The sequence below is a fragment of the Orcinus orca genome, chromosome 11, assembly GCF_937001465.1.
Source record: "Orcinus orca chromosome 11, mOrcOrc1.1, whole genome shotgun sequence".
NCBI classification, from domain to species: domain Eukaryota; kingdom Metazoa; phylum Chordata; class Mammalia; order Artiodactyla; family Delphinidae; genus Orcinus; species Orcinus orca.
The window spans coordinates 42,298,308-42,312,238 of record NC_064569.1 but is presented as its reverse complement, the minus strand read 5'-3'; the positions used below and the strand labels follow the sequence as shown (position 1 = coordinate 42,312,238).

Genomic DNA, 13,931 nt, shown 5'->3' with positions numbered 1-13,931 from the left:
ATGGGTCTTGGTAATAATTTTTGAGGTGTGTCACACCTAAAGCACAAGAGAGAAATTAAAAAATGAACAAGTGGATACATCAAACTAAAAAACTTCTGCACAGCAAAAGAAATGATCAGCAAAATGAAAGTTCCACCTATGGAATGAGAGAAAATATTTGCAAACCACATACCTGATAGGGGGTTAATATCCAAAATATATAAAGAACTCATACAACTCAATAGCAAAAACCTCCAAATAATCCGAAAAGGAAGAGGACCAAAAAAAACATCTTTTCCAAAGAAGATATTCAACAGGTACATGAAAAGGATGAAAAGGTGCTCAGCATCACTAATCATCAGGGAAATGCAAATTAAAGCCACAATGAGGTATCACCTCATGCTTGTTAGAATGACTATCATCAAAAAGACAAGAAGTAACAGATGCTAGTGAGGAAGTGGAGAAAAGGGAACCCTTGTGCACTGTTGGTGAGAATGGAAATTGGTGCAGCCGACTATGGAAAACAGTGTGGAGCTTCCTGAAAAAATTAAAAATAGAACTACCATAAGATCCAGCTATTTCACTTTTGAGTATTTATATGAAGGAAACAAGATCACTATGTTGAAGGGATATCTGCAGTGCCATCTTCATTGCAGCATTAGTTACAATACATGGAAGACTTTGAAACAACCTAAGTGCCCACTGGCAGGTAAAGAAGATGTGGTTTATATAGAAAATGGAATATCATTCAGCCATAAGAAAGAAGGAAATCCTGCCAATGCTACAATATGGATGGACCTTGAGGGCATGATGCTAAATGAAATAGCTCAGACAAAGAAAGACAAATACTGTATGATCTCACTTATATGTGGAATCTAAAAACAAAAACAAACCCAAACCACCCCCCCCTCCAAAACCTCATAGAAAGAGAGATCAGATTTGTGCTTACCAGAAGCAGGGTATAGGGAGTGGGGAAATTGGGTGAATGTGGTCAAAAGGTACAAACTACCAGTTATAGGATATGTTCTGGAAATGTGATATACAACTTGCTGACTATACTTAAAAATGCTGTATGGGATATTTGAAAGTTGCCTAGAGAGTTAATCCTAAAAGTTCTCACCACAAGGAAGAAAATTTTTTTTGTAGCTGTAAGAGGTAATGGACATTAACTAAACTTATTATGGTAATCATTTTGCAGTATATCCATATGTCAAGTCATTATGCTGTATACCTTAAACTTTTACAGTGTTTAATGTCAACTGCATCTCAATAAAACTGGAAAAAAATCCACATTTTAATTAGACTTTGTGGTTCACAAATATGTTACTTTGTCTATGACCTTCACAGCAGCCCCAGAATTTAGTCGGGGGCAAATGATACCCCTTTTTGCAGGTGAGGCAATTAAGGCTCACCGAAGTTAACTTTCACACCTGCAGTGGTATAGCTGGTGAGTGGTAGCCAGGGCTGCCAATTTCAAGCTCTCCACCCTTTCTTCACAGTGGCAACCTCCGTCCTACCTCTGTTTCCGTCACTCGCCAAATCATATGGAGCCTTCCTCCACTGTGTCTCTAGGAGTCACCCCTGTCCCTCTTCATCTCCACACTTCCCTACTCTGAGCCTCAGTCAATTAATTACCCAAGTAATTCCCCAACTGACTGACTTCCCAGCCCTGTGCCCTGCCACACCCCAAACCCTGCTGCCAAATCAATGTGCCCCTCCCTTCTCTGGCAGCCTTAGAGTTCCTGATGGAAGGGACCCTTCTTGATGTCCCCTCCACTCTTAGCCTGGTCACTCAGTCTCCCTAAAAGAGACCAGACAAGCCCCACGAAACTTCCACCAGGGTCGTGGGAGTGCCAGCAGAGGGATTTTGAGCCAAACCCTAACCACAGCTTAGGAACACAAAGGTTAGCACTTAGCAAAATTAACTCCACCACCTAGGTGGTCCCCAGCTTGGGGAGGCAGTCATACTTTCAGTGAGCTTTCTCTTCTCAGGGGGATGGAGTATAGAGCACCCCTGATAGGAATAATAACTAGTATTTACTGAGTGCTCACTGCCTACTGTACTACTGTCAACTCTCTACCTGATTCACTCTTTACAGCAGCCTATGAGAGAAGTACTATTTTCATCCCCATCCTGCAGATGAGGAAACGGAGGCACGGAGTGATTAAGTAACTTGTCTAAGGTCACACAGTTAGTAAGTAGCTGAGTTGGGTATGCAATCCAAGAAGCTTGGTTCCAGAGCCCAACTACTGGGTTATGCTGTTTTATAGAAAAAGAAATTGAGAAGCAGGGGTACTGGAGCTGGAGAGATATCTGAGGCAATCTAGTCCAAACGTTTCTTTCTTTCTTTCTCTCTCTCTCTCTCTCTTTTTTTTTTTGGTCACACCACACAGCTTGTGGGATCTTGGTTCCCTGACCAGGGATTGAACCCGGGCCCCGGACAGTGAAAGCATGGAGTCCTAACCATTGGATTGCCAGGGAATTCCCCAAACGTTTCATTCTATAGGTGAGAAAATGAGCTGAGAGAGGGGAAGAACTTGCTAATGACAAAGTAGAACAAGAAACAAATTTTTTCAGGTGGTAATCAGATTTTTTTAAAAAATTGAAGTATAGTTAATTTACAGTTCTGTGTTAGTTTCAAGTGTACAGCAAAGAGATTCAGTTATACATATATATATATATATATATATCTTAACAGAGAAACAATTTTATTGAAATTATATTTACGGCTTAAAAAATAGAAACAGTTTTATCAAGTAGCAAAACTCAAAGATTATACTATGGACCATGAAGATCCACTAATGATGTGTATGTTACTTAGAAATACTTGTGTAAAGCTGGGAATGGCCTGGACACGGGGTTTCGATGCTGAATTCCTGGAGCCTCAGGACCCCAGGGGCTACTCTCAGGGGGTCCAGGGAGAGGCCAGCATGTAAGAAGGTTCACGGTTCCCTCCTCTGCACCAATCAGAGCATCTCTTCTTTTACTTGGTTTTCAAATGGGGCTGTGCGTATGTTTTTTTTTGTTTGTTTGTTTTTGTTTTTTGCCGTATGCGGGCCTCTCACTGTTGTGGCCTCTCCCGCTGCGGAGCACAGGCTCCGGACGCGCAGGCTCAGCGGCCATGGCTCACGGGCCCAGGAGCTCCGAGGCATGTGGGATCCTCCCGTACTGGGGCACGAACCCGTGTCCCCTGCATCGGCAGGCGGACTCTAAACCACTGCGCCACCAGGGAAGCCCGTGTGCATATGTTTTGGATGACAAGAATGGTTTTGCTGTCAAAGCATGTTGGGTAACCCCTGCTGACACATGCCCGGGAAGTGGGGGGAGACCAAGAATGCTCTCTACCCCTGGGAAAGGGGGGACCTTGTGTACAGACTTCTCCTTCCCGATTCTAAGGGCTCCCCACCCTCTCTCTGCCCTCACTGTCCCCTTGCCGAAATGCTGACTGGTCCTCTTCTGCAGAGTCTCTGATCCCCAAGTTGGCTCTGGCTCCCCACAGAGTGACTCTGGGGCTGCTGAGGCTGGTTGACTGAACGGGGTGAGGGCACAACCCGGTCAGGACAGGCGGAGGTGCTTTCCCACACCACACACCAGGTTTGGGGCTAAAAGACTTGGGATCCCTGTAATCCCAGGACTGAATGCAAGGGCTTGCCTCCCTGACCCAGAAAACCCTAGGCAAACACACCCTCCGCTCCGCTCCACACCCCTGTCAGCGGCTCATCCTTCTTTGACAAGATGGGGAACGGCTGCCAGTTGAGGAAGGGTCACAGAGGTTAAGAGTGGAACTGTGGAGGTGGGGTGGGAACCTGCTTTTAGCTGTCACTGCCAGGGGGAGTCACCCAGGAGCTGGCCCAGGAGCTGCAGGAGGAAACCTTCCCTTTCTCAGGGATGGAAACTCTTCTTTGCCTCTCTCCCTCGAGGGTCAGCGCTCTCTTGCACACTGAAGACATGCCTACCTTCAGTTCCTCAGGCTGCCGTTTGAGGATTTTGTGAACTTCTGGCAATTCTGACTTCATAATAGAGCCACAGAATATGGCTCTAGTCCAGAGCTTTCTTCCTGTTTGGTTTGGGTTTATTATTGGATTTGTCATTTAGTTAATTTGGACTTAGTTAGTTGGAGGACACAGAACTGGCCCCTCAGGACAGTGTCCTATATTATTGGATACTTGTAAGGACAGGGCCACATGATCCAAACAACCAGTCCTGTGGTAAAAGCAAGGACAGAACAAGCAGAGTGCTGGCCGAGACCCCGTGGCTACTCTGATGCACCATAAGCTACAAGTCTGTCTAAGTTGCTGTATAGTTGTTTTTCCTACGGATTCTGATATACAGCATTGTGGTGCAGAGGTTAAGGTCACAAGCTTTGATGTTAGACAGACAGGACTGGCCTCCTACCTCCACCACTTCCTAGCTATGTGATCTCAGGTAAGCTACATAACCTCTCTGAGCCTCAGCGGCTGTAGCTCTAAACTGAGCATAGCAACTCCTCTTTTTTGCAGGGTTGTTGTGAGGAAGGGAACCCCTACCTGAAAAGCACCCAGTGTCCAGCACGTGATGGCAGCTCTATACGAGAGTTCCTTCTACATGGAAAGCAAGGCGGGCTTTCCCTCATCTAAATTTTTATCTTAGGAATGGCGTCTGCCTCAACTTAGAGTTAGCTTGATGAGAAGTACATCAATTGGGGATCTTTGGTTTGGGTGCCCCACAGGCACAAAATAAGATTGATTGTATATTATAGATTATTTCCCTTAAAGTCCCTTCCACCCCCGCTGGCTTTCTGTTTTATGCACTGGACACACCTTAAGGACACAGCATTTTCTCCTAGTATTGGGGTGTCACAGCTATAGACTACAAGACACAATGGACACATCACGAGATGCCTTGAGGCTGCACCCTGCAGATGCACACCCTCCTCCTAGCCCATGAAAGTCCTCATCAACCCTCAGGGAGAGCCTTTGCGAGCAGACTGATGTGGGTTCGGGTCCTGGCTCCACCACATGCTACTGTGTGACCCTGGGGGGCTACTTCTCCTCCCCGGGGCTTCCAAGTCATCATTTGTAAACACGGTTGTGATACTGACTGCAGAGAGCTTTTAGGAAGATTCCATGACCACATGTATATAGAGCATTCAGTACAGTGCCTGGCGTGAAGTTGGCATTCAATAAATACTCATTGAAAGGATGAGAGGATGTTCAACCTTGTCCCTCGTAGGAGATAGTCCTGGCTCTAGAACGCTCACTTACTACAGGTGGACGGACCATCCCTTGGGCTCTCTCCCATGGACATTTGACGGGGCCCAGGGGCTCTCCTGTCCTCCCTGCCACAGCATTTCCACCCACTCTCCATTTACTTAGAGGCCACCTAGGCAGGGGCAGGGAGAGCCCAGCAAAGGCTGAAGTAGATGGGGACAGAGGGTGGGGTGCAGCTCAGAGGTAGAGGGAAGAGGAGGGCAGGGAGAGGCAATGAGGGTAGAGGTGGGGAGAGAGGAGCTGGCCAGAGGAGAGAGCTCCCAGCCAGTCCAGCCTCCCCTGCAGCCCGATCCCCAAGACCTGCATCCGCTGACCACCCTCTTCTCACCCCATAGGCCCGCCCTGCTCTCTCTCTTTGCACGGGATGGCTTGATCATTTTTGGGGTGGCCAGCTTTCATTCGGTCAGAGTCAGCTCAGGCCTGTGGGAATTATGTAGGCCCTCATCACTGCTGTTCCCCAGATTCAGAATAGCAGTCTCATTAGGGATTGAGAAGAGGGGTGAGGTTTCATCTAATTTCTCCTCAGAAGTGGCAATGGCAAAGCCCGGGCAGGATAAGAATGAATGCCTACCGACCTACTACATACCAGGCACTGTAGATACCTCATCTCACGATCTATGAGGCAGGCGTCCCATATGATAGATGAGAGGATGGGTTGAATGGGTTCAGAGAGGTTAGGTGACCTGCCCAAGACTGCACAGCCAGTTAGTGGCAACAGGTGGGATTTGAAGACAGATCTGTTGCACTCAGTGGGGAAGAATTTAAGTCTGAGCTTAAAACTAGGGTTTTGTATTTGAAAACATTGCTCTGGGCAGAGGCTCATAGGTTTCACCATTCTGCCAAAGGGGTCCCCAGCACCTTGGAACAAAAAGTTCCAAGCTCCTACCCTGAATGCCGGGACCATCATGGGAAAACAGAACATGACCTGTTCCGGTGGAGCCAAGAAAACAACTGGGCAGCAAACTGAGTAGCATGGCGCGCACAATAAGGACCCAGCCTGGAGAACGCTGACCTAGAATCCTGCCAACCCAGACTGGAAGCCCCGAGAAGGAATGCGAGTCTTGACGGCCCAAGGCAGAGTCAACTTTCTTCTGTCCCCAGCTCCATGCCTGGCACACAGTAGGTTCTCAATAACTGTGTGTCAAGTCGAGGTGAGTCTTGATCTAGGTTTGGAAGGCCAGAAGGCTGGAATATGGATTTCCCCTTTTGTGTGACTACATGGGGCCAAGTGCACATGGAAGAAGAGTAATGAAATTGACAAATGACTGTGCAGCCTCTGACGGTTTACAAAGCACTCATTCTTCTTAATCTCAGGATCTTGACAGAGGTGAAGGAAAATATTTGTAGTATTTTCAATTTATGGGTGAAGCAACTGAGCCCCAGAGAATGACTTGCTTCAGGTTTGCAGAGCATGCATGTGAAGTCAGGCCTGCAGGTTCCATATTCTGTGGAGTGAGCGACAGAGCAATGGGTTGTCTTGTCTGGAGCAGGGAGGCCCCTGGAGGCTGGTGAGATGGGAGTACAGTGGGTGGGGGGCCTGTGACCCAGGAGGCCCTGCATCACCGGTTCAGCTTCTCCCGGCGGAGAGCATGCCCTCCAAATGACTTCTGTAGGTGTGTTTGTGACATGTTCAGCAGGTGTAAGAAGGATGGGCCAGTGCCAAAGGCCAAGCCCAGAGGTGTTTCAGATTTTTCCCTTTATGCCCCTGCAACCAAGCCCTGCTCTCCTGCACATATAAGAGACCCAGGCTACGGCTGTGGCAGTCAGTGGCCTGGCCCTTCTCGCTTCTCCCTGACAGCTCTGAGCGTGTTCCTCTCTCTCCAGCCATGCTCATCAGACAGCAGTGTGTCCGAGGCGGGCCCCAGGGCTTTAGCTGTGGCTCAGCCATCGTAGGTGGAGGCAAGAAGCCTGCTTTCAGCTCTATCTCCATGTCTGGGGGCACAGGCTCCTGCTCTGGGGGCTTCAGTAGCAGAAGCCTTTGCAACCTCGGGGGAAACAAGAGCATCTCCATCGGCACGGCTGGCTGCTGGCGAGGCGCTGGGTTTGGGGCTGCTGGAGGTTTGGGGGCTGGCTGCTTTGGCCTTGGATTCGGTGGCTCCTTTGGTGGACGGGGCGGTGCTGGCTTCCCTGTCTGCCCTGCTGGAGGGATTCAGGAGGTCACCATCAACCAGAGCCTGCTGACGCCACTCCACATGGAGATTGACCCTGAGATCCAGAAGGTCCGGACCGAGGAGCGGGAGCAGATCAAGACCCTCAACGACAGGTTCGCCTCCTTCATTGACAAGGTGAGCCGGCCCCTTGGTCAGATAAGGTGGTAGAAGCCAGGGTTTCTGAGTCCTGGCATCTCAGACCTGAGCCTGCTGCGGACTTGGGAAAACTGTGAACTTCTCTGGGCCGCTGTTTCCCACCCGGTTAAGAAGAGTCATTACTCTTTCTCTTTTGTCCTATGACTGGTGGGAAAACAGGCTGCTCAAAGCAGTTCAGTACTTGGATTTCCTGCCGTGCTATGTGTTACTGGGCAAATCATTCAGCTTTTCTGGGTCCAGTCACCCCAGCTATAAAGTGGGTTCCTTGTTTCCCTGCTTCTTCTCAGATTTTGGTTTCATAAATAATATGGCTAATAATTTAATAGTTAATTAATTATAGTGAATATAATAGCTTAACGACTGACACTTCTGTTGTCAGAGCAGAAGAAAACCAGGCTGGTTTCCCAAATGAGAAAGGGAGTGACTCTAATGGCAGATTAGAGTTCCTGGTAGGACCTTGGAAGGTCATTGTGTTCATCCTCCTGATTCTGGGCAAAATTGCTCATTTCTGTGTCTGTTTGAAGAGGATAGGGGATGGCTCTCTGATTTTCCTTTTTGTAGTCCACTTCCCTACTCCATGCAAGGTCTGGAGGTTCAAGTCTTTTCTGCTGTATGCTGTGCTTCTGTATGATGGATGATAGCAAAGAGATTAGTTCCAGAGAGTCATTAATCCAAAGATGAATGACTGAATAGATGACTGTAGCACGTTTGGCCCAGGGTGCCCTGGTTCTCTGTGCATCGAAGTCTTACTTCTCTTAGATGATGGGGCAAGAATGAACAATCTGGGAGTAGATCGAGTGGGAATATTTGCTCTTCTTGCTAGTTTGAATTAACCCATAGCAGCTTAAAAGGGCTTTACTGTGACTCTAGGACCTATAGATGTGAAAGTAAGACCAAGGCTTGGGTGCTTCCTTGTCTAATCTCCCATCATCAATTTAAGTTCAAACTGTGATCAGTCACCCTTACCTGCTTTTCTTACAATTCTGAAGCACCTAAAGTGGAAGCATCATGCCAAACCCTGGTTTATCTGGCTAGATTTCTTCCTAGAGGGAAAGTTCAGGGAAGTCCTCTTGCAGCAGTGAGTCTATGAGACTCAGAATATGTCTAGGGCTTGATCTTAAGTATTTATACTCAGTTGTGCACAGGTTCACAGGGACACACCAGGTCCATTTAGAAGAAAGCTTGTTTAAGACATCTTCAGTGAATTTATCATTCCTTTGCCTTGGGTCAGGATCACTTTGAATGCAATAGCCCTTAGGCTGTGGTTGTATCTCCTAAGTTTGTTTTATTTTATTATTTCATAGAGGTTCAGTATTCTCAGCAACTCATCCCTTCTCAGTAACTCTGGATCCCTGTGGTTGGGAAGTTGTTCTTGCTGCACAGTCAGGCCCCGATGCTTGGGCTCTGCTCTGCTCTCCCCAACACACATGGCCCACTTGCTGCTGTGGAGCGGGGCCGCCTTGTTGACCCCAGCAGATAATGCCTGGAGTTGCAACGTGGTGGCCCTACTCGGATGGCTCTTGGGCTCCCTGGTTAGCTTGGATTGACGGGGATGGTGTTGGCCAGCCCTCCTGCCAGAGATTCAGGCCCTCATCTGTCGGTTGGTCCCTGTGTTAAATACAGGTGCGGTTCTTAGAGCAGCAGAACAAGGTTCTAGAGACCAAGTGGAACCTCCTTCAGCAGCAGGCGACAACCACATCCAGCAAAAACCTTGATCCCTTGTTTGAGGCCTACCTCAGTGCCCTGAGGAAGCAGCTGGATACCTTGACCAACAACAAAGGAGGCCTGCAGTATGAGTTGAAAATCATGCAGGACAGCGTGGAGGACTTCAAGGCCAAGTATTTGGGGAGGGGATGTGACAATCTGCCCAGCCATGCCCCAGGCCCCCCGGGTTCCTCTTCATCATTTAGAATCTCAGGCTCTGGAGAGACCCCAAAGGGTCAGGGAGGACCTCCAGTCTGTTCCCATGCTTCTACATGGTCACTTTTTTAATGGGGTGAGGTCTAGTAACCCTAAGTTGCCCCAAACAGAAAATGAGTGATGTATTCAGAGAGCTGGGCTTGCCATATACAAATAAGATAAAAAACCAAACAGATGGAAAGTAATACAGCAGGGTTAGAAGAATACAGGCTGTAGAGATAGATGGACTTGCTTGGCATACTGATTCCTTCACTTACTAGCTGTGTGATCTTGGGTGACTTGCTTAACCTCTCTGAACCTTAGTTTTCATCATCTTTAAAATGGGGATAATAGTTCTACTTTATAGGTTGTGAGAATTAAATGAAATTAAATGAGATAGAGAGAGCTAGTAGCATGGTGCCGGACATAAAATGAACATTGAATGCAGAGTAACTCTTATTATGCTCATTATGGGATGGAGCTGGGAAAAATACCAGCTCCCTCTCTCAATTCACTCTCACACCAAAGAAAAAGAACTGGAGTATTGGCAAGCCTCCTGAGAATTTAGTCCACCCAATTGCCAAAGGACAGCCCTTCTATGGAAATAAAGTCGACCAGATCATTGCTGGTTCTCCTCCTCACATCTTATCTCTTGCAAACAGTCTTTTTAAAATTTGGTTTTCACTTCTCTGAGTAAACTAGGGTCTAGACTGGTACCTCATATGCTGTAATTACTCAATAAATGTAGGTGGAATGAATATCTGTATGAACGTGGGAAAATGTAGCCAATTAGATGGATTTTTCCAGGTAGTTAGATGTTTGAAAACCAGCAGGAGAGAGTGAGAAACAGTAGCTCACTGTGGGCTTTTTTTTTTTTTTTTTTTTTTTTTTTGCGGTACACGGGCCTCTCACTGTTGTGGCCTCTCCCGTTGCGGAGCACTGGCTCCGGACGCGCAGGCTTAGCGGCCAGGGCTCACGGGCCCAGCTGCTCCACGGCATGTGGGATCTTCCCGGACCGGGGCACGAACCCATGTCCCCTGCATCGGCAGGCGGACTCTCAACCACTGCACCACCAGGGAAGCCCTTGTCTTTTTTTTTTGCATCTTCCCATCCCTAGGTATGAAGATGAGATCAACAAACGTACAGCTGCTGAAAATGACTTTGTGGTCTTAAAGAAGGTAAGGGTTGAAGGCGGGTAGGGATGTGCTCCCACTTCCCTCAGGAGTGGCCTTCGGCTTGAATCATGGGTTCGGTCCATCCCTCTCATCTCCACCCCACTTGGTACTATCCAGATCTCACTGAACTATGAATTAAGGCTGTGAAAAAAAAGCCCATTTGGGTAATTAACTTCCATGTCTGCAGGTGGCTTTAGGGGCAGAATAGGCCAAATGATTAGTCCCCCGCCACCTCACCTGGTGCTACCTTGTGTGTCACATAACACTCCCTGCCCCCCGTTGGAATGCCTGTACCTTGTCTCTTATCCTCCCCCTTCCTCTGCAGGACGTGGACGCCACCTACATGAACAAGGCGGAGTTGGAGGCCAAAGTGGAGGCCCGTAATGATGAGATCAACTTCCTGAGGGTCCTCTATGCTGCGGTGAGGACTCCATTCCCCCACCCCACCCCCCCCATTCAGGGAAGGGACTCCTCCATCTGTGAGGCTGCTGGTCGGAACTGACAGTTCGTTGAAAGGACTCCAGCTCCCTTACTTCAGGGCCGTGGGCTCTCAGCAAGGTCATGGATAGAAAGGGTTGAAGTGAGAGATTCAACTGAGTGGTCTCAAAACCAGAGGTTGTCTTAGAAGATTAGGTCTAAAGATTGCATGGGATAGAAGTTATTGCTGTCTAGCATTTCTCTGGTGAAATAGATCCATTCCCTTCCCTTCCATGTAACATACTCAGGGCCCCCTGACCTGGAGGAGCTTAGGGAGCAGTAGGGACTACAAGCATTGCTTTTCTGACTTGAGATATCGCCAACCACTTGATTTCTACATAGAAATTTACCCCTCCTCCTTCTCTGTATGCAATGCCAAGTTGGCTTCCATCTGAGCCTGTGGCATGGCCATTTCCATGGTGATGGCAGGTCTCTGGTGTCAGAGATTAGGGAAGACTCTCCAGGAGGCCTGATGTGAGACATTTTCCCTGCAGGAGCTGTCCCAGATGCAGACCCATGTCAGCGACATGTCTGTGGTCCTGTCCATGGACAATAACCGCAACCTGGACCTGGACGGCATCATCGCCGAGGTCAAGGCCCAGTACGAGGACATCGCTCAGAGGAGCAAGGCCGAGGCCGAGGCCTTGTACCAGACCAAGGTGGGTGTCGGGGGTCTCTCAGGGGCCGAGAGTGGCTTCTGGGGCTCTGCTTTTGATGTCTATGAGCAGATGAGCATCAGCTCGAGCCCAAGAGAAGTGAGGGGTAAAACTGGTTCTTCTGGGTGGCACTGATCCTGGTCTGCCTGGAGATAGCATGACATTTTGTATCATTCCTGCCACCTGTGGCTATTCTTGCTGAGTCCACTTGAGAATAGACTCTACCCAAACACCCCTGACCCCTGATTCCCTGTGTCTCCTGGGTCTCAGGTCCAGCAGCTCCAGGCCTCAGTCGAACAACATGGTGACAGCCTGAAGAGCACCAAGAATGAGATTTCAGAGCTTAACAGGATGATCCAGAGGCTGCAGGCTGAGATCGAGAATGTCAAGAAGCAAGTATGTGTCACCTCTACCCGGCCTCGGTACAGGGCCAGGGGCCTGAGGCAGATGCCTCCACAGTAGACAAGCAGATAAGGCATCAGCCCAGAAGATCCTGAGCTAGTCTGCGGGGGATTTGTAGCTCTTTGCATAAGTCATACCCAGATCTTTTCAGCAATATCCTAGTTAACATGACACGATAACCTCAGCAGATAAGTTTTCCTGGCTCTTTTTCATTGGTTTTGCTCATTTTATCTAATCAGTCTGGTGGGGGCATCGGTGGACCCTAGCTGGAGTGAATAAAATACATAAGAGTCAGGGAAGGTGGGGAGAAGGACAGACAGAATCCTGACATCCTAACCCAAGCAAAGCTGCTACGGGAGAGGGGACAGATTTAGAGGTCTTGACAGCAGGACCCTGGTGATCGCCTGTCCCGCGCCCCTGTCTGCAGTGCCAGACCCTGCAGGCATCCATGGCTGGTGCAGAGCAGCGTGGGGAGGCGGCCCTGAAAGATGCCCACGGCAAGCGCACAGAGATGGAGGGCGCCCTGCAGAAGGCCAAGGAGGAGCTGGTCCGGATGCTGCAAGAGTACCAAGAGCTCATGAGTGTGAAGCTGGCCTTGGACATTGAGATCGCCACCTACCGCAAGCTGCTGGAGGGCGAGGAGTGCCGGTGAGGGGGGCTAAGGCAGGGTGGGAACAGGAGGAAGGGAGAGGGTCCAGAGCCATGGCCAGTCCGGGACACCTCTGCTGGACCACTTGCTTCTGTGCTGGTGTGTTATGAATCAGGACGGTGTTATATAACAGGTTCACATTCAGGCCTCAAATCTGGCTGCTGAAGGATGGGAGGGTGCTTGATACCTGCTTGTTGAACCAAGTGTGGTTCCAGGTTTGCTGAGGTTCACTGCTCTTTCTGTTGCCCACAGAATGTCTGGAGAATGCCAGAGTGCCGTGAGCATCTGTAAGTACCATCTGCCCCCGCTGTGGCCATTTGTTCACCCCGGTTTGGGGTGAGATTCCTGGTTTCCAGCACTGTTGGAACGACCATGTCCTTGTCTTTCTCCCGCAGCTGTAGCTGGGGGTGCTGCCAGTGCAGGAGGCGTTGGTGGAGGGTTAGGAAGCTGCTCCGGATTTGGCCTGGGTTCTGGCTCCGGAAGTGGTTTTGGGTTTGGTGGTAGTGTTGGTGTCGGCGGTAGTTCCAGCAGCAAGATCATCTCTACCACCACCCTGGCCAAGAGATCCCACCGATAGAGGAGGTGAGGTCCCTGCAGCCGCCTGAGGCCAGCCTGGTCCATTCCTGGTGTCTCTGCTTCCTTCACCTCCACCTCCACCCTCCCTTCCTGGGGCTTATCTTACATATGCCGCCTCAGTGCCAGGGCATGGACTCTGCTCTCTTGGAGTTTGGTAGCTTCTTCCTAATTTGGGCTTGCTGACCCAGCTGGAATGGGAGAGGTGTCAGCTGACTCTTCACCTCCCACGGACAGAGGAGAATCCAGCCAGGCGCTTCATCTCCAGAATTATTAGGGTCGCATATATCCCCACCCAGCCCAATGCCGCCTCCTACCAGATCCCGGATCTCCCTCTGCAGCAGGACCAAGCTCCTTCTCCATCACTTGGCAGCCTCTGGCCCTGCAAGGTCAGGACAAGAGCCACTCAGTACCCTGTCCACCTCTTCTCCTTCCCTCTGTCCATCTTTGGGTGAATCTTCAATAAAAAGCTTTTGTCATTCACTTTGAGCAATCGTGTTTGTTCCTTGGGGAGAAGCCTCAAGAATTCAGGTGAAAGTGAAGGAGGCTGGGGCCTGAGGGGTCT

At 49.3% G+C, this 13,931-nt stretch overlaps 2 protein-coding genes across 2 annotated transcripts in view; both read left to right on the top strand.

The window, feature by feature from the left end:
* Window positions 1–13,931, top strand: part of LOC101271277 (keratin, type II cytoskeletal 5) — a 95,508-nt gene that overhangs the window by 12,118 nt on the left and 69,459 nt on the right. The gene's annotated exons all lie outside the window — the stretch shown is intronic.
* KRT4 (keratin 4) lies at window positions 6,978–13,849 on the top strand. Its single transcript, XM_004274287.3, has 9 exons — window positions 6,978–7,514; window positions 9,159–9,373; window positions 10,552–10,612; window positions 10,935–11,030; window positions 11,581–11,745; window positions 12,013–12,138; window positions 12,572–12,792; window positions 13,046–13,080; window positions 13,189–13,849. The coding sequence occupies exons 1-9, from the start codon at window positions 7,056–7,058 to the stop codon at window positions 13,368–13,370; spliced, it is 1,560 nt and encodes a 519-aa protein (XP_004274335.3). The 5' UTR covers window positions 6,978–7,055; the 3' UTR covers window positions 13,371–13,849.

Excerpts from the sequence above, each read along its gene's own strand:
- KRT4 (XM_004274287.3), top strand. The coding sequence starts at position 7,056 with ATGCTCATCAGACAGCAGTGTGTCCGAGGCGGGCCCCAGGGCTTTAGC. Across the intron at positions 11,031-11,580 it reads TGAGGGTCCTCTATGCTGCG|GAGCTGTCCCAGATGCAGAC; the intron begins GTGAGGACTCCA and ends TTTTCCCTGCAG. Across the intron at positions 13,081-13,188 it reads CCAGAGTGCCGTGAGCATCT|CTGTAGCTGGGGGTGCTGCC; the intron begins GTAAGTACCATC and ends TTTCTCCCGCAG.